The 20862-nt window shown below is 36.0% G+C and overlaps 1 protein-coding gene across 2 annotated transcripts; it reads right to left on the bottom strand.

Annotated features, from left to right (window-relative positions):
- Nucleotides 1–6325: 6325 nt before the first annotated feature.
- LOC109071574 (gastrula zinc finger protein XlCGF8.2DB-like) lies at nucleotides 6326–17439 on the bottom strand. 2 transcript variants are annotated; one of them, XM_042722852.1, is made up of 3 exons: nucleotides 16472–17439; nucleotides 15763–15918; nucleotides 6326–8431 (listed from the first exon to the last, which is right to left on the bottom strand). In XM_042722852.1, the coding sequence occupies exons 2-3, from the start codon at nucleotides 15845–15847 to the stop codon at nucleotides 7371–7373; spliced, it is 1146 nt and encodes a 381-aa protein (XP_042578786.1). In that variant the 5' UTR covers nucleotides 15848–15918; nucleotides 16472–17439; the 3' UTR covers nucleotides 6326–7370. The 2 variants fall into 2 exon arrangements, with proteins under 2 accessions (XP_042578786.1, XP_042578788.1); XM_042722854.1 differs by lacking the exon at nucleotides 16472–17439 and adding an exon at nucleotides 16223–16355.
- Nucleotides 17440–20862: the final 3423 nt, after the last annotated feature.

Genomic DNA, 20862 nt, shown 5'->3' with positions numbered 1-20862 from the left:
TGCAATCTTATTTGCAGTCTATAGAATTTTATAATTATTTGTACAATAATATCTGACTTAACCTGCTTTGTATCTTTATTATTTAATGTAAAAGTGATTTATTAAAACAATCAAAATCAACAAATTGGAGCGGCATCAGCTGTTAGATCATTTTAAAATGTCAAATAGCCTTTAATTTACAGGTTATAACTGCATCTGTCTCGGTTGTAGACTTGTGAAGATTAATTTTTAATGCGAATCCAATACTGTAACCTAAAAGAAATGTGCTCTTTTACTATTCATATTTAAGTGTTTGTGCGGAAAATTATTGATGTGCATGCATGACAGGGAGGTGCCCATAATTTCTTTCTTTTTTCCTGATAATGAAATAACTTAAAATGGGGTTCCATACATACATGAGAAATATATCTATAGAAAGCTTGAAATTTAAACAAACCAATTCAAAATTAAAGCAAATACACTCTGATTATGCGCATCCTGTGGAGAGGAGAGTCAGCACTGTGAATTTCATCTTGCAGCCGACAAGGAAACATTAGTTTATTAATAAATAATTAAAATGTCTCTTTTTTCACAATTATTAGGCTACTTCTGCCTGTGCTTTCTGGCAAACTTAATGCGTGTGCTTAATTGCGGAACATATTAGCTAAGGCTCATTATGGATTAGACTGTGTTAATTTTATATAAACGTGCGATTAGTTGAATAATGAAAAATGAACGACTACTAGTAACTAGAAAAATCTTACGTGGGGGGCAGACCTATTAAATACACTCTAGACATCTCTGTTAAAGTTTTTAAAGCATTTTATACGCGTTTGTATAAATTTTGCTTTCAGAACGGTCCAAAGTGGAGAGAAGCCTTAACATTGATTTTTCCTCTGAAACACAAAAATTAAAATTGAAATAAAATAGATATTTTATGTTTTGAGAATGGTGAACCCTTCTCCATTCTGCAGATATTTGCTTCTGGTTTTTGCATTGTAAATCACAGAAAGTCTACAAAATGTTGTCTCCCAAAAACTCTTTTTTGTCACGTCCGTAATACACGTGTATTTCCCAAATCTAAAATAGCTTATAAAACACGTTCATAGACAGATACTTTTCTGATGTCTGGACTGTTCTGGATTTATAAAAACATAAAGAAATGGTTCAATATATTGGTAATGAATACATTCTGTGAGAATTTATATTTCAGGTTTTGACTGCGAATGTCACTTCAGTAATGCTGGAATTGCCCTATAATGAAACTAAAAATAATTAGGCCTACGTGATGTCTCGGGACAGTTTCTTATTACGGCAATATATTTTTACATTTGTATTGCCAAAATGACTGCACCATTGCCGCGTATAATTAAAACTAGTACAAAGCAGCATATACATTTAGAACAAAAGTTTTTGTCTCTCTGGCAGATGCGCGTCTCTTTTGCCAGTTTCTTTGTCTCTTTCTCAGAAGCGCCTCATCTCTCCAGAGATATAACAAAAACATATTATATTTTATGTAATACTCTTTAGGCCTATGCGGTTGCAAAAATTGCAAAGGCAAAACCCAACAAGGCATGAAGATGCTTTGCCTAAACCTGCTCTGCAAGTTTGAAACCCTCATCAGACACTGTCCATATGAAAGAGCAAGAGATTCACACCTTTATTTTTCAACCCCCACAAGCTATACAGAACTACCCTCAAACCCCAACCCCCTCCAGCTGGACTGAATTCAGTCACTACTGGTTGCTTAGTGTAAAATGGACACACTCTATCTAAAATAAAAATAAAAAATGGTGTAACATAAACCAGCGAACTGCAGAACACATTTGTATTAATAATTTTATATACTATTTTATTATATATAAATAAAAAACACAACCTGGGATTTGAACCTGTGTTGTTAAAATCACTAACTTGAAAAACGAAACTTCCCTTTTCCAAACAATGCTGATGTTTAAATGCTGATCATATATATAATATATACATATTATGCCAGCTGCTCCCGCTTCGCAGCGAGCGCGATTCGCGATATCTGCACCCAGGTTCACCGTCAGTGTTTCGATTTTACAAAATCAGTTTGAGGTGAATGCAACTTATTGATCATGAGCCCAACATTTAGAAAAGCAGGAAAACATCCAGTCTACCTGAGGAAAGACATATTTCATTGTAAGTTAATGCTGTTAGAGAGAGAAAAAAATACATTGAAAAATAAAATTTACCTATTATTGGCTATTCTTAAACTTGGACCTCATTATACTGAAGTATCAATCCAAACACCAGAAGCAACCTACACTCTCTTTAAGTGTTCTTTCACTGAGAAGTATGCATTTTTATTCATTCACAGGCTATATGGTTGAAATAATGTTTTAATTCAAAACTTTAAGTGCCATTGTTTAAAAAAATGCTTTATTGACTGACTATAAATACTAGATTTAACTTGAATCTCAATACTATTAAACTGACTTTAAAATCTCAAGGAGTTTATAAGCTGAAACGGGTGAAAATGTCATAGTGCATGTTAAATAGCCTAAATGAACTTGTATCTTGTATAGATTGTTTTTAAAATTAAGAATTCCTGTATATAATGGGACAGCAACCTTTATATCAAACATTTTTAAATTGTCCACAGCTGAGCAACGTGGGAGGCAGATTCTGCATCAGGGCGCATAAAGTGAATGTGCATGCACAATTTTTAGGGGGGAAGAGGCTTTTTAGTTAAGTAATTTTCAGATGCAATGGAAAAAAAATGGGATAAACACAAACACGAAACTTGTAATTAGTTAACAACATAGCCTAGATTAACCCACAGTAACAAAATTTAACCGATTAATCGCCTATTTTCGTTTGCTGCATGTTTTTTTAAAACATGCTAAAAATAAATTACGTTTTTGAGAGGAAAAATGTCATGTATAAGTCGCATTTTATTACATTCAGAAATAATGGCAGGCCTAATAATGTTATAATGTACCAAAAGGATATTTTTTAGTTCCCCTAACTTTAATTCGTGATGTTGGTAAATAGTTTAATTCTCTCACTGCCACCTCCATGTTGCGTGCGTTGTCAGTAACAACAGCAGTAGGACTATGAGGAGCCTTTTCAAGCCCCCACTCTTGTATAGCCGCTTTTTAAACTCCGGCTATGTTAGTTCCAGTGTGTGACTCAAAAAGTGGGCGAGTCTGAAGCACAAAACTTTTCATTTCCCACTCCGTGGTAAAAACATGCACCGTGACTGTAATATAGCTCTGACAAGCCCGTGAAGTCCACCCGTCTTTTGTTATTGCCACATTCTCAGCATTTTTTAGACTGTCTTTTTCAGACCACCTTTGCTTTAGCTTCACAGTACAGGGCTGGAACTACCTCTTGACTGAAGTGCAGGCGTGACGGAATATGATACCTGGGCTCCAGTACCCTGACCAATTCGTGAAATCCGACATTGTCGACCACGGAAAATGGTCTCATGTCTTTTGCAATGAAACTCAGATGCACCTGGTTATTTCTTAAACTTTGACTAACAACCTGTCCCTCAATGTGGGGAAGACAAAGGAGGTTGTGATGAACTTCAGGAGAAACTCCGTTGACCACCCCCCATTGACCATTGACAGCTTGACTTTGGAGAGAGTCAGCAGCACTAAATTCCTGGGGGTGCACATCACAGAGGATCTCACCTGGACCACCAACCCCATGTCACTCTCCAAGAAGGCACAACAGCGCCTACACTTTCTCCATCGGCTGGAAAGTCCAAGTCTCCCTCCACCCATCCTCACCACATTCTACATGGGCATCATTGATCACAGATGGATTAGTACAGGTATTTTGATAAATCATCCCTTATTCCTATTAAGCATAGAGTCTTTAGAGTCTTAATTATTGTCCAACTTCCCTGAAAACCCCTTTGGCCTATAATCTCACATAATCTACAATTTAACAAAATTCACAGATTGGATACATTCATCTTTAAAAAAAAAAAAAAAAAATATATATATATATATATATATATATATATATATATATATATATACACACATAGTTATTTTATCACACTTTCTGATGTTTAACCAAATACTTCGATATGCATTTTGTCCTCTTGAAAAATTACACGCATGCGCAGTATCATCAGCTCATCAGTTCTCAAATCGGACGCGTCCGACAGAAACGGTTCTCGGTTCAGTGTACTGGTGATCTGAAAACCGATGCAACTGGTTCTGGACTCGAGAACGAGAACCGCTCCAGCAGTGGGCGTTCGTTATCTGGCTCTGCTCGGTGTTCATCTTCAGTTCTCTCGTCACAGCAGTTCAGTCAGTGTACTGTTTGAGTAAATGAATTACTCCGGGATATTGGTTTATTTTGACTCAGAGGGAGTGACAGCCACATTAAAATTAATGCTTATTGGAGACGCGAACCGTTTCAAATGATGCAGTTCGATTTGGTGAACTGGTTCAACCGGTTCACTAAGAAGAACCGGTTAAATGGAACGATTTGTTCGCGAACCGGACATCACTAGCCAGTAGGTAAGGAGCGTAGGAGCGATATGGTGGGCGCACACACAGAACACTATTACAGGGTAAATCCCTGTAGTTATGTGATTGCATTGAGGATTTAGGTAACTGGTAAATGATTAATGTCTCCTTTTTTCTCTTTCATCTGTGAAATCACTTATTGTTTTAAAGTACTAATTATCTTTTTTTTTGGTCCTTATCCATAAATTGATTACTATATAGTGCAGAATTGCATCTAAAATAAAAGTTGTAACTAAAATATATGTGTGTACTTTTTATATATTTATTTATATAACTTTCTATTTTGGATGCAATTATTAGTTTTACAGTATCGAAAAAAGCGCTATACAAATAAACTTGAATTTAATTAATTTAATTAAATTAGGGCTTAAACTAAACTCTGCAGAGCTGTGCAGCCCTATAAGAGTTTGACACTTTGCCCTATATCCTGTCCAATCTCTTCACCTTACATATACTCCAAATTATAGCCATTTTTATTTAAATGTTGAAATAATTTCTTCTACCCAACACATTCTGCAATCGAATGTCTACAGTTTAATTTTCCATTAAAACTTGAGTAATATCAGTGAGTTTCTATTAATTCTAACAAAAATTCAGTCCAAATAGTCGGAACCCCGAGTAATTTTTTAAAGCCTTTTTTTATTTCCCATCTGAAGCATTGTTTCCAGGAACCCCTTTGCTATACCGCAAAATAATCTTACTGTCACTCGTTTTCCTTGAAATACAAAATAAGAGCATAAACATTTAATTTTAATTCATAATAGCTTCTTTGGATGATTTCCAAATAGTATTTGCTAAAACAGAACACATCATTACTCTGTCAGGCTTTACTTCCTCCATGTTAATCATGCTATAATAGCAATTCATATGCACATTTTTCCTGATAAGCCTAGTGTGTTCTGAATTATGCGTGACACTTCCGGTTTGGGTAAATTCCATAGAAAAAGACTAAAATGAATAATTTCAAATTATAAGGCTGCACTACAAATAAAGGTTATCCATCACTGATAGAGCTATCAATTTTCTATTTATTTTCAAATGTCATGTGACAATAACACAAAGCTTATTTTAATTTGACATTTAAAACAAGAATATATATATCCAGGCTTATTTTCATATGACTGTTCTGAAATGTAATAGCCTGCCCTTAGGCTATCACTTCTAATCACCATTAGTAGTGTTTAATGTTTAGGTACATAAAATGTATTATCTGTCAAAATTAAAATTACAGAAATTTTTTATTAAGGCAACGTATGTTTCATAATCAGGGATGCACATAAGTGGTCTGCATGCGCATCCAAAATAAGAAATGAACTGTGTAAATTAGTTCAGAGCACGCGTTTGCGTACCGACATTAACAGTTGTTAATGCACAATTACCATTTTAGATCGACAAACTGCACTGTATAAGATTTCTATTCAAACTGAAAGCATAAATCTTTATTAGCTAAATGACTATATGTAAATCTAGGCTACCCACTAATGTTTTCAAAGCACAATTCAAAACTGACATTTCATTCACTGATGCTCCACAATCTGCAGCACTAAACCTGGAAGTGGATGCGCATATACTTACTTGCCAGCAACCCGCCAACATAAAAGCTTGCTGATTTTAAGTTTGAAAATGAAAAATTTTAATATTTCAAATGAAAAATAATAATAAAGGTTCAAATTAAAATAATAATAAAAATATTAGCATTTTATTTTTAAATGTACTTTAAAATAATTGTATATTTAATACTCCCTTTTTATTTTAAAATAAAATAGTATTATCACACTTTATTATTTATTTTACATTTCTGAAATCCGGATGCACCGTGTCGCCCCTCTGTCATACTGGGTAGAGGATAAAAAAAAAAAATTGCGTGGCCAGCGGTGCCAAAGGACACTACACAACAGCGCTCTGTGTCCGCGCCACGGCCACAGGCTAATCTCCCCTCAGCCTGTGGTAATACGTTACGTTCCAACAGCAAGCGGAACACAAAAATGGAAAACTAGAATGAGTAAATTTTTGTTTGTTTGTTACAAAATCTAATTTGGAAGCAGCAACCCAAAGGTGTAGGACTGACAGTTAAACAGAGAGTCAATTATCCGTTTGTGACGTATTCCAAAAAATAGAAAATTTAAGTTTGAAACCTATTTTTCATTTGATTCATTTTGAAGTTGCAAATTGATCAAAGAACTGCAAAGCGTTACACAGACCGCCCTAACCACCCTTCTGTCCTCCTGATGAACTTATTTGTACAGTACACACATTTAGAAAAGCTTGGTACCAGAGGTCTTTTTCTTGCCCACTACGAGGTGTCTGGATGTTGCTCTAGCATCTTTATCTGATTGTGTTGGACAGTTTTCTTATGTTAGTCCACCAAGAGCCCATCAAAATGTAGCAAACCTTTGTCCACTATTGTGGTCATAGAGAAGCCCTGCCATAAACCTTGCCCTGGAACGTGCTGTTCACTACACTGTCCAACAACCTACGGTATTAAACAAGCTCCCAAACAAGCAAGTTAACATTATAATCACTAACATAGTGGATACTTGGAAAAATACATTGGTTATCAATTTTTGTCATGACTAATTTATTTATGACTCGGCATGATCTGTATCTGTAACTTTGTCCTCTCTCAAAGGACTTGTGTGAGTGTGTGTAGGTTATTTAAAGGGGAAAAAGCATGAATCTTAGATGGAAGGGTTCCTGAAACCCTAACCCCATAGAAAGAATAAATATGAAAATAAAAGACATAAAAGAAGTAGTAATGAAGGTGATGAACAGATGTAGGCTGGTGTGAACATAGCATGGCATTTTTTCACACAGCATTTTTCTTATACTCTTTAATAAAGGACACAAACAAAGTCTCACATTTGCTTTTTGTTTTCACACTGTGGAAAATTTTAGTTTCTTTCCAGAATGCGTTTTCAAATGATGTTTCAGCTCTGTGCTGTATGAGAAACTCATTCCACACTGATGACATGTGAATGGCTTCTCTCCGGTGTGACTTCTAATGTGAGCCTTTAGGTTTCCTTTAAACCTGAAACTCTTTCCACACTGAGGGCAGGTGAAAGGTTTCTCTCCAGTGTGAACTCTCAAGTGAGTCTTGAGGTGTCCTTCTCTTGAACAGCTCTTTCCACAGAGGTGACACATGAAAGGCTTTTCTCCCATGTGAATTTTAACATGGTTCTTAAGATGTTCCCTCTCTGTGAAACTACTTTCGCACTGATGACATTTAAAACTCTTCTCTCTTGAGTGCATCTTCATGTGATTATTAAGGTTTTCTTTATATCTGAAACTGTTTCCACACTGATCACATGTGAACGGTTTCTCTCCAGTGTGAGTCCTGAAGTGAGTCTTAAGTTTTTCTTTACGTGTGAAACTCCTACCACACTGAGGGCAGGTGAATGGCTTCTCTCCAGTGTGAATTCTAATGTGGGCATAAAGTTGTTTTTTCTGCGTAAAACTCTTTCCACACTGATCACATACAAATGGATTCTCTCCAGTGTGAATCCTCATGTGAGTCTTAAGGTTTCCGTTACGTGTGAAACTCTTCCCACACTGTTCGCAGGTGTAAGGTCTCTCTCCAGTGTGAGTTCTCATGTGGGAATTAAGGTTTTTTTTCTCTGTAAAACTCTTTCCACACTGAGAGCATATGAATGGCTTGTTTCCAATGTGAATTTTCATGTGGACTTTAAGGCTTTCTTTTTGATTGAAAATTTGTCCACCCTGTTGGCAGGTGAAAGAGCTCTCTCCATTATGAATCCTAGTGTTGGAATTAAGGTTTGTAGTTTGTGTTTTTTGAGCTTTTTTTGGTGAGGAAGTATTTTCATTCTGTGAGCAACTAATACATTTTTCTTCTGTTATGAACTCGTGATGTTCCTCACACTGATCTTTCTCTTCATTTTCATTCAGTTCTTCACTCTCCTCTTTCAGTGCCATCAGGTCTGAGGTGAAATAAAAAAAAATACAAGTTAAAACCAGTTTAATGGCACAATGCAACAAACATCACAACATTTTATATTACATTGACAATATAAATATATTAATATGCAATTTCACATTAAATCTCCAAATTAATCTCCAACGTAACGTAGAAACAACAAGATTGTGTAATTAAAATATGTGGTTTAATGGTGTCTTTTTTTTACCAATATATTACCAAGCCTATTATTAATTAAGGCAAATATCATTGATACAAGTACTTCTGATCTCTTTCTATTACATCCATTTCCCCCTCAATTTAAGACAATAATTATAGCCATTAAACATTACAGTGTAATTGAAAGCCATGGTTTTTAACATTTAAAAGGCTTTTAAAACAAAATAGTGAACTACTAATATTAAGTTTATAAAATGATACCTTAATTTTTGCTTTTCGTTAAGTGTTTTCAAAATGAATGGCAGCATTTTATGTTAATTACCTACTGTTGTGTCATGGCGACATCAAAAGGTGGGCGATATACGGTAGACATGATTAACTGGTGGAAATTTGTCAGTCGGTAGAAATTTTGGAATATAGTCTCTATCGCAGTTACACACTCACGTGATGTTGCTGTACTATGTGGTCATGAAAACGTATCGTTTGCATGCGTTTTTAGCAATGCAATCTAAAAACAAGATTTTAAACCGTCGAAAAGCAATTAGCAGTAAAAAAGAACTCATTTGGCTATATGCATGCACTGTCTGATAAACAGACATTCTAAGCGCAGTCAGAGAGGAGTTCACACGTGAAGACGATGCTCAGAGCGCGGGAGTATTGAATGGAATTGTTTTTGCTACTTTATCCACCTGTTTCTGGGGGGGCGCTACTATAAAAAAGAACGTTGGTACAACTTTCGGTGAGGCGGCAGCAGTAGTATACGAATGGTATTTCGTGTGCTAATTAGCAAAGAAGCTAAGTGTTTTTCTGATCTTTTCCACTGTCGGGCCAGTTCGAGCCAGTGCTTTAAATGGGCCGGGCGGGGCTAATAGCCTCATACCTGTAGCACCGAGCCCAAAATCACACTGCTTTTCCACCGGTGGTGCCAGAAGCTCCGCAACGCTTCACTAAAACCCGCCCTTTACACACCTCTCTGGAACAACATCACGCAACCCCATCATTTCACCAAGAAAGAGAAGTTATCAGAAAACTAATCAGAAATAAATAATTGGAACTAGCGAGATCACAATACAAACATGATAAATGCAGATGTGTGCAACTTTTGATGTTTACTTAAAGATTTAAAACCAAGCCATCAATGTTTTAACAGTTCACACAAGCTAAACGTTGTTACTCTGACGGTTTTATCAGTAAGATAGTTTAATCATTTAAAAGCTACATGATATTTCTCACAAGCGAGGTAACAACAGTGCTGTTCGTGAAGCAAATGAACTTAAACTTTTACTGTTAGTAGAGACTGCTGCCAAACAGTTTTTAGAGAGACAGACTAAGAAAGGTAATTCACACGCTTTCTCTCTCTCTCTGCATTAGTCTGCTATGAATGGAATCAGCTAGTCTCTGACGAGAAAGTACCATGTTTTTACTATAGTAAAAATAGTTTAACAATAGCGTTTGTAATTAAAACCATAGTAACCACGAATTTACCTTTGTCTGAGACTCAGTGAAATATACTTTAACATAATAAACCATAAAATGTAATATACTTTTACTATAATAATCATGGTTCATTTTCATAATAGGTAAACACAGGTCACAAGTTAACACGGGCACATTTCTTCGATCCTGCCAGCTGCGTAATGTAACGCCGAGAATAAAATCCTGACTTCATTCCAAAAATCTGCGGCTGAACTAGAGAAGTCAGACAGCTCGTCACATCTAGCACCTCTTTTTATCTCGCGTGTTCGAAATCCGTGCCAAGCAGACCCTTTTATGCATTTTCCGTACTTCAGCCGTTACAGGCGATCATACCAATAATTTGTAATATTTACAAGAATACCAAAACCTTGTAATGAGCAAGTCTGTGTTTATTAAACAGCTTAATATCACGTCAGTTTGTGCTTTCAGAATCGGCGAATCTGCTGCAGTCGTTCCATCATATCTGGAGTGCAGACCTGAACCAGGAAGTTGGTCACCAGATAACATGGTCACCAGTTAAACCAAAACAGCAGCATTGAGTGAAATGCGGAAGAAATTAATTGTACTCTCAATAGCATTTTAAGATTCCGAGCCGTTGAATTATAAAAAAATGAATGCACACTCGAGGTGTACCAACCACTCCACTTCGCATCACCACCTTGGTTGTGCATTATTTTTCTAATAATCCAACAGCCCGTCATTAATTATTCCTAACTTATTTTACAAATGGTGAATAAGCCAAGGGTAACGGTTGCTTCATGACCAATTTAAAAGTTTTGTGCAACTGCCACTGGGGAGAAATGCGACAATCGTATCCATATGTTGGAGACAGTAGAAAGGTGGATTTAAAAACTTTTGCACCGATGGTGGAAAAGCAGCTATATATAAGCTAGTCTCAGTATCCCTGTAAAAATCAATTTTTTTATGTTTTATGAGTTTATGTTGTGTGTCTTAGTGTGAGAAGATTGTGTGCTGCTACATCAGTTCAGGAGAAGAAACACTCATCCTAGATTATCTTCTGATTAGGGCAACCCAGTCTCATGGCATTTCGTGGCATAGTCAAAATTTTAATCTATTGATTCTCGTTCACGGACACAAATTCCCTTTTTTTTCATATCACTCAGCACGACTTTCAGTGTAATGCATTTCAGTAGGGAGTAACTTTCATGCCTGCGCCATGTTTTTCTTTCTGTCACTGCAACACGTTCCGTGATTTATTTTTAATCAGCCACCATATAATATATATTTTTTTTTTTTACACAATTTACATGTTTTAGCACCCCACCCCTAAACATACCCATTTGTATATTATATAAAACACAAGATAACATGCAATAACAACAAACACTATTTTAAAGTAAAAAATAAATACCATATAAATGTTCCCTAGTAAAACGATTCTGAAGAACGCACACAAAAGCGATCACCGTCTCTGATTTAGTGTGCAGATTCAAAATTGCCGCCCGAAATTGGATTTTGTGTCTCGTGAGAGATTGCGTTGTGTATTTTTTGTATGAGACGTGACTTTGTGTGTTCACGGAGCAAGATTATTTAAGCAATAAAACCTTCACTCGATCTGTTCATATAACAATCTTGCATGGCTTCGAAAGATTTGGAATGCAACACAAAATGTTTGTAATACTGTTATACTGTTTGTGGTAAATTTTTGCAATAAATACATATGCCTATACTTAAATTTACTTGTGTCTTATATCATTGAGAAGTAGGTAGGTTTAGGATAAAGTGTGGTGTTAGGTGTTCCAAAGTAATAAATATAAAATAATCTCTAGTTTTACAAATGTGAAGATTTAAACAGAAGGGGTACCCTGCACCAATACAATCCCTATTGAAATGCATTAAACTGAAAGTCGTGCTGAGTGACATGAAAAAAAAGGGGGGGGGGGAATTCATGTCCATGAACATGAATCAAAATTTTGCTCTTCTGACAGCAAAATGGAAATATTTCCATGGCTTTTTTATCATTTACTGATGGAGAATATACCTGTGAAATGTAAGTTATGGATTAAGGAAAACAGCACATCTCAAACACATTAAACAGTGTGTCTCTGTCAGCCTCACATGCAGCCTTTCTGTCAGAGCATCTAACGGGGCGAACTCGAGCCGCTTTGAACTGAAACTATAAACTATAGGCTACTAGGAGAGAAATAAAATGCAGAAATTGTTTAAATGCAAAACCAAAAAAAAAAAAACGCTCTGATTGGTTGAACTCATCATCTTTTTTTTTGTTGCTTTTTTTGAATACTGCGTGTGGACAGAGGCGTCACTAGATTGTTGCGTAGTTTGACAAATCGTACCAGCATACTTTAAGGTCAAAATGTGTAGCCGCTATGCAAAATGCATACAGGTTGGCAGGTATGCAGTAGTCTGTTTTATTCAAACAATTATTAACATTTTTGCATTTAGATACAGAAGAACTTTCCCTGTTGATTATGTCTGCCATGCAAATCAACTGTTTCCTGCTCATCTCCAGACTGGACGACTTCTCTCCACTTTCCCTAATTGCAGATTCAGTTATTAGATCTGTCAGCATTAATATTTTTATACTTAGATTTTTTGGGGGGAGATCAAAATTTAACACCGTGTGTCCCAACCAGACATGATGCGACGCAATAAAAAGTATCTTTTGCATGTAGTTTTTGTCCTAACCACCCGCGACACCGACACGTGACAATAAGCGACACGGAATTCTATTTTAGAAATGGTTTTTATTTTCTGCGACGTCGTGGAAGGGACAACATACAAAATATGACAGTGACAATCTCAGGTAATGAATTATGTGCTTTATTCAGTGTTAAATGTGTCTAATGTCTGGTGTAGACACAACGTAAGTTAATGTCACTTTCTGATGCTGTGTTTGAATTTTCATGCCACATTATTTGAAATTAGCACGGGCCAAACATTTTTCTCTCCGGCCCCAGGCCGCCTATTGAGGAACCCTGATCTAAATCCAATATTGTGCGCATACTATTCTGTGTTATTGTTAAGTGCACAAAAGGCGCACAAACATTATAAAGCACCATAAAGTTTCCGTGCACTATTTTTCATGTGTTCTGAAGCTCATCCATAATTCAATGCAAGGTACAGATGAATATTTAAGTAATTAACTTCAAGTTTAAGTAAACTCTTCTAATTCAGCATTCAAACTGCGTTCGATTACCACAGTCAAGACAATGAAACTCTTTTAAAGAGCACACAATAATTGAGATTTAAAACTGTTAAAAGAAAAGTTTCAAACTATTGCACAGATTTAATACACTAAGCATCCAAATCTCTTTTCTTTGTGCTTTGAAATTCTCTATGCGGAGAGCTGTGCGCTGTGATTCAAGCACATTATTCTGCACACAGGATGCGCATAAGCATTCTGTGCTGCTCCTTATTGCAGTCTTTCATATAAGACTTTTGTGCAATTATAGATTATTAATAGTCTTTCTTGTTCTGTCATATCTATCATATGTTGCTGCTTTCATTACTGTGCTATGCACTTAAAAGAAATGTCTTTAAATTTTATACTAATATATATATATATACACACCTTTAGTGTTGCTTTCGTCAACAGAAATTATGACTAAATATCGTCGTCAACAAACCATTATCACGTGACGAAAACGAGACGAGATGCAACGTAAATGCTGGTCATGTGACGATGACTATCAGTGTTTCCCTCAGGTTTATGGCTTTTGGGGGGGGGACTCCTTTTTAATGGTTAAAATCAATTTTCTTAATCGAAAGCATGTCTAATGAATTAAAATAATGAAGCTCAAACAATTTAACATCAATTTATTAAAAGTTGTTGAAAAATTACATGTTTTTTGGGGTATTATATGTTTTTTTTTTTTTTAAAATTTTGTTTTTTTTTTTTAAAATTTTGTTTTTTAGTGTGTATTTTTTTTTGAGAGTATAAAAAAGTTTTTTTTTTATTCTTACAATACCCTTATGATTTTTTTTGCTCAGAAATTCTAAGGCATAAAACATTCATTTATTTTATCTTTTAAGTAATGAAAATTTAATTATTTGAAAAATGTCAATTAAAACATTAAATAAATATTATATGATTATTCCTATTATGCCTTATACTGAACAATCTATATTTCGCAAGGGCAAGTTTAACGGGTTGCTGTGAATACCTTTTCATTTCTGTGTGTATATGATATGAGGATAGATTTGAGGATAGATTTACAAAAATTAAACCATCAATTGCTCATAAAGTGACTCTCGGAGCAGCTCTGGAGATGTGGTTCATGTATTTATGACGTCATGGTGAGACGGCAGAGGTTAATATCACCGTAAGCGTCAAGTGTGCTTCAGTACAAGTACCAAACCACTCGGCTGCACTATTCATTAACACAGAGACACGCAGAATTCATATTTAAATAGTCGTTATGCGGCTTAATATTTCTAAATACTAGTGGGAATGTGTTCACGTGTGTGTGTGTGTGTGCACGCATCGGGACGGTACTCCGCTGTGCGTGATACAGAGAGTGTGACCATGTAACGTAGAGACCGAATTGACATGCGTCATGTAAATAAGATCAATAACATAAGGTTATTTAGTTTGTGTAATAAAAGAGCAAGGTATAGACCTGTTCTATCGAAAAGGTAACTTTAAATGATATCTGTTGTGATCTGGTGCTATAGAGAAAATGTAATTAAATAAAATTACCTCGACCTTCAAGGGGGGCGGGGGGTGCAGTTGGGGTGGCGGGCCGCCCCCCCAATATAATGGCAGGGGAAACACTGACTATAATTAAATGTATAATGCAATATTGTTGATGATTAAAAACAAGACTAAATGTGGTTTACAAAATAAAAACTATGCTAAAATGTCTCTTTCATTTTCACTGACCAAAACGAGACGAAACAATGTTATGATAGCGTTATTATTATTATATTGCAGTTTTTCTATTTCTCGTGTCTCATTTTAGGGGCTACATCAGGTAAATTTGCGCATTTATGCTGAGGTGCCCTTGAGCAAGGCACCAAACCCCCAACTGCGCCGCAGCAAAAATGGCTGCCCACTGCTCCGGGTGTGTGTGTGTTCACGGTGTGTGTGTGCACTTTGGATGGGTTAAATGCAGAGCTCCAATTCTGAGTATGGGTCACCATACTTCACTTTTTTTGTTTGTTTTTAATTGATGGAAAAAACTATATCGGATCGATATCAGTATCGGCAGATACTCAGAATTTTCTGATAAAATAGTAACGTTGCATCCCTACTTCTGAGGATTCATTTACAACGGATGCTGTTAGAAGCTGCGACGGGCACAACAGATGTTTTCTTTAGTGAACTACTTAGGTCTTTGATATCAACTGTTAATAAAATTAAAGCTCTTTAAACGAAGAACAAAGATAAACAGCATGCAGTGACTCTACCAAGCTGTGTCAGCTGGAGAAATGTTTTGTTATTTTACAAGTAGGCTGGTGATTCTGACATAGTACTTATTTTTATTTTTTGTAATGAACATTTCCTGCTATTTACATTCAGATATGTACGTTAGCATAGCACCTTGATGGGACAAGTAGAAAAAAAATTCACTTACAGACAACAAAATACAGTGTAAATTAAAAATAACTGCTTTCTATAGGCTACTTCTGTATTATTTTTATATCTCTATTTCTGTAAAGCTGCACATTTTAATAATGATCAAATGAGTGAGTTCAGCTTTGAGAATGAAAACCAACCTGTTTGTTCCTCAGTATCTTCATGTTTGACTCTGAATTCTTCTTCTATATGCATATCGTCACTCTCCTCTTTAATAAACTCCATCTTTGTAACAGTGTCACGTGCATCTCAGTCGCTTCACCTGGAGTTTTTCTTGTGTGTTTGGACACCTTGACCTGTTTAAGATGAGAATAATCAACAGAGAGAAATAGAAATGCAAACTAAATCTCATTCAGCTTCCTGGTTCAGTAGTCAGCGCACTGGTGAGGGTGTTAATCAGAGTGATATTTAATGGACAAAAAAAAACAACTAATTCTAGCACTCAAATAAATAAAAGGACACAAATTATACTAAGGCTCACATTTGCATTAAGATTTATATTTAGTATTTACTGATTTGTAGGTTATATTCAATATATTCCACTCTAATTAAAACATTTGGAGTTGGTTTGTAAGCGTTAACATTAAATGTTTGTGTTACACTTGAGCAGGTGTCGTCAGCGTGCGGTGAATCGAATCACTGAATCATCCTGAAATGCAAGTGATTCAGATGACTCGGAACACTCCCGTTTCTCATCACTACTGGCCAGCGTCTGGATGCTAGACGCAGCTTTTTGTTACTCATGTGTGGATACGCTTCACACGCACAAAATAACGTTCTTTAATATCCCTACATTAAGTATAACATTGGTTAATAATTCATTTCACGCTACAATTCTCTAGAACACACCTTCAAGAGAATCACAGACGCAGGAGCACGGTGCAGCCATGTGACGTCACTTCTTCTTCTTCTTGGTTTTTAAGGGGAGGCTGGCACCAACGCAATTAAGGTGCATTACCGCCACCTTCTGCTCCGGAGTGTGGAACAGAGTTCTGAATTCTATATAACAACCCCGTCTCTCTTATAAAATCAAAGAATACTTTACTATTTATTTCACTTGGCCATTTTATTAAAACCTTAAAATTAAGATCCTGAATTCCATTTTTTCCTATTTCTACTATCACTTTTCCTCTTTCCCGTTCATACTTACTACATTCAAGAAATACATGAGGTATTGTTTCTTCAACATTAACCCATTTGGATGTTTCCCTATTATTTTAAGAGTGCTATTTAAATTTGAGTGCCCTAGCAATATTCTGTTAAAGATAACCTCTTCTTTCCTTGACTTACCTGTACACCTTATATTATGACTTACTTTGTTTATTAAATTATGAAGGACTCTACCCTTTTCCCCATTGTTCCACTTAACTTGCCATTCTTTAATCACTTTACCCCATATTAAAACCTTAATCTCTGATTTACTTAATGGAACTTGTATCTCTATCGTTTCTCTCTGTAGAGCTTGCTTTGCTAATTTATCCACTTCTTCATTTCCCCTTATTCCTATGTGTGCTGGGACCCATATAAAACTGATTGTAGGATACTAAAAAGAATATCTTGGTGACATGATTTAAAAGATTTCGAACTCTTTAAGACTGAAACTGAGTCAGAACAAATTAAAACATTCTCAGGTTTGTGTTCCTCAACCCACTGCAATGCCAAGAGCATTCCCATTATTTCTACAGTATAAACTGCCAAATGACTTGAAGTTCGCTTTACTCCACAGATCCACTGGCCATCACTGTCTTGAACTAAAACAGCAGCCCCAGTTATTTCATGTTCTGGATCTTTTGAGCCATCTGTATACACTTGTATATGCCAGGGGTATTGGACTCTGGTGTACAGTATATTGAAAATGCAGATGACAAGTCAGCTTCTTTTTCTGTTTTTTAAACTTCCAACAAATGCAAATCTACTTGAGGTGTTACGTAAACCCATGGTTCAACAACTGTTGGGCTCATCTTGATGTTATTTACTTGCATTTCTTCTGCAGATATTTTACTACTCCACCCAAAACTTGTTCTACATCTTTCATTTTGTTCCCAGCAGTTCTGTAAGACCATTTTTGTGGGATGTTCATCTTTATGGCCCTGGAGGTTAGCCCAATAATTGACCATTAATTGTTTCCTTCTAATTTCTAGTGGCATCTCTCCTACTAATACTTGTAAAGCTGGAATGGGTGTAGTCTTTACTGCTCCACAACATTGCCTCATCGCTTGAGCTTGAATTTTACAAAGTTTTTCCAACAGGTTTTTTGAGGCAGAACCATCTACCACACAACCATAATCAAACACAGACCGTATCAGTGCTACATAGAGCATTTTTAGTGAAGAAAATCTTGCCCCCCATTCCACTCCACTTATACATCTCATGATGTTTAACACCTTTATCCACTATTTTATATATATGTTCAACCCAAGTAAGTTTTGCATCAAAATAAATACCTAAAAATTTAGCGCTTTCCTAATTTAATTTTCTAAAGATACAATAGGATCCATTATTCCTCTTCCTTTTCTAAAACCACTTTGATATTTTGATAGTAATCCTTTTTTCCCCCAAATAATATGTCAACCTTTCCGTTATCATCCTTTCCATTATTTTACAGACATTCGATGTAAGAGCTATCGGTCTATAATTAGAGGGTTTTGAAGGATCTTTTCCTGGCTTTCTGATAGTTACTATTATACTACAAACTTTCAGAAGTCTTCCTTCCTCCCATACTCTGTTATATAATTCTAAAAATTTTCCCACAGCCCTCTCTTTAAGATGTCTTATATATCCGACCTGATCCTTTCCTGGAGATGAACATTTTTTATTAGCATTACAAATAGCTCTCTTCAATTCATCTCTATTGAAAGGGAAGTTAATTGGCTGGTCCTCCATTCCCCCACTTTTTACCAATGCTTCTATATTTTGTCTTTTTGTTATTTCTCTCCTCCTCTTTCCTTCCTCACTTAAGTTCCCTGACCCATGTATTTGTGCAAATGTTTTTACTAGCATTTCTGCTTTGTCCTTATCCGTTACAGCTATTTCTCCTTCTGACTCTAATACTGGATATTCCCACTCTTTCTTATTACCTTCCATTCTCTTGATCTTATTTCACACATCACCAACTGGAGTTGTTCTTCCAATTCCACTACAGAAACCAGGCCAGCTTTCTCTTTTAGCTTGCCTTATAGTTCTCCTCACAACTGCTTGAGCTTTCTTGAATAAAACTAGATGATTATAATTATGCCTTCTCTTAAGAAGTTTAAAAGCCTTATTCCTATCTCTCACAGCTTTACTACACTTGTCTGTCCAACAGCTTTTCTTGTCATTTTTCCTTTACTTTTTGGAATTGATTCTGATGCTGCTTTTAGTATTACTGCACATACTTTTTCATTGAGGATGTCAATATCTTGATTTGAATCAATTGCAGCCATTTTTCCCTCGCACATTTCCACAAATCTAGCCCAATTTGCTTTTTAAATACCAATTTTCCTCCTCTTTGAGTTACAGTTCTATCTGTCTCAATATCCAATGTTATAACTATTGGGTAATGATCACTCCCAATACTAGATTCCCCCAAATTTCCCAATTACACTTACTAGCCAAATTAGTGTCAAATCCAACACAGACTCCATTCCTGTATGAACTTCTATCCTTGTTCCCCTCCCATCATTTAAGCATACCAGCTCCCTCTCCTCTATTAATTCCTCTACAACTTGACCATTGGCATTTATGTAACTACCTCCCCATAGTGTATTATGTGGATTCAAATCCCCACACCATACTATTCTAAGTCTATCTTGACCATGTACTTCCTTTAACTTCTCTTATTCCAATTTTTTACATGGGTTATAATAATTTATGATGACTATCTCCTGTCCTCTACCCCATATCCCCACAGCAATATATTCTTGATCCCTTTCTTTTCCCAGTATTCTATATGAAATTTCTTGTTTAATAAATGTTGCACACCCAGCACCAATCCCTTCTTCCCTATCTTGCCGTACTATACTATACCCTTGTATACCAAAATCTAAACAACGTTTCATCCAAGTTTCTTGAACACATATTACATCCGGTTTTATACTTAAATCTTCAATAAAATGCTTTAACTCCTGACCGTTTGCTATCAGAGATCTTGCATTCCACTGAATTATTGAAATCGTCTATATGCATTATCCACATGTTTCTTGACTTGATCTTATCTGAAGTTCATCTCTGACTTCTTCCCAGGTCAAGCCTGTCATTCCAAGATGCCGTATTGCTGCTATAACAACTAACTGAGTCTTCTGTGTTTTTGATTCAATCCCAGCTTTACTATTTATAACTCACCAATTTTTTCTTTTCAATCATCATAAATTCTTCCGGAACTTTGTTTCCTTTAACTGAAACCCCTGACTGACCTCTTTGCTCTTTAGTTTGTTCTTTAACCTGTTTTGCTGCCTCTGCATATGTTAGCTTCTTCTCCACCCTCCTTTACTGAATCTCCATTTCCATTTTCAATACTTCACATCCCCTGAATGCTGCACTATGCCTCTGTGCCTCTCCACAGTTGCAGCACTTTGGTTGTACGCCTTCCTCACACTTGCCATATTCATGGTTTTCTCCACAACGAGCACATCTACACTGTCCCCTTCATCTCGTAGCAACATGCCCAAACCTTTGGCAATTAAAACATCTCACTTCTCCAGGTATATACTCTCTTACAATGTAGCTCATCACACCCATCATTACTCTTTTTAGAATTTCATCCTCTTGAAATTCTATTACTACTGTTTCAGTGTCTCTTCTGTTTCCATATGCACCTGATTTAATCCTTTGCACATTTATTATCTTTGCTCCCTTTAGGTTACCTTTAAACTCTTCCATACCTATATTAAGAGGAACACCAAAAATGAACCCTTTTTGGCCACTACTTTTACTTTTATCTCCAACTCTGTTTGTGCTGACAACTTTAATCGCTCCATTCTGCTTAAGTTTGAGAATTTTATTTGCTAGCTCTTCTTTATTACATCCAACTAGCAAATTCCCATCAGAGAGAACTTTAGCGAAATCAATATTTCCTATATCTCTATTTATGATCTTTGTCAGTTTTAACGGATTAATTTTGCTTGCCCCAATCTGATCTCCAAACCTTACGATGCACCTTATACTTTCCCCACTCTTTTCATCAGACTCTTCTACATCACTCCTTTTCTTCCGTTTTTCTCCCCGAACTTCTTTCCGTTTTTCTCCCCTTACTTCTTTCCAGC

The sequence above is a fragment of the Cyprinus carpio genome, chromosome B4 (assembly GCF_018340385.1).
Source record: "Cyprinus carpio isolate SPL01 chromosome B4, ASM1834038v1, whole genome shotgun sequence".
Lineage (NCBI taxonomy): Eukaryota > Metazoa > Chordata > Actinopteri > Cypriniformes > Cyprinidae > Cyprinus > Cyprinus carpio.
This window is presented reverse-complemented; position numbering and strand designations above follow the sequence as displayed.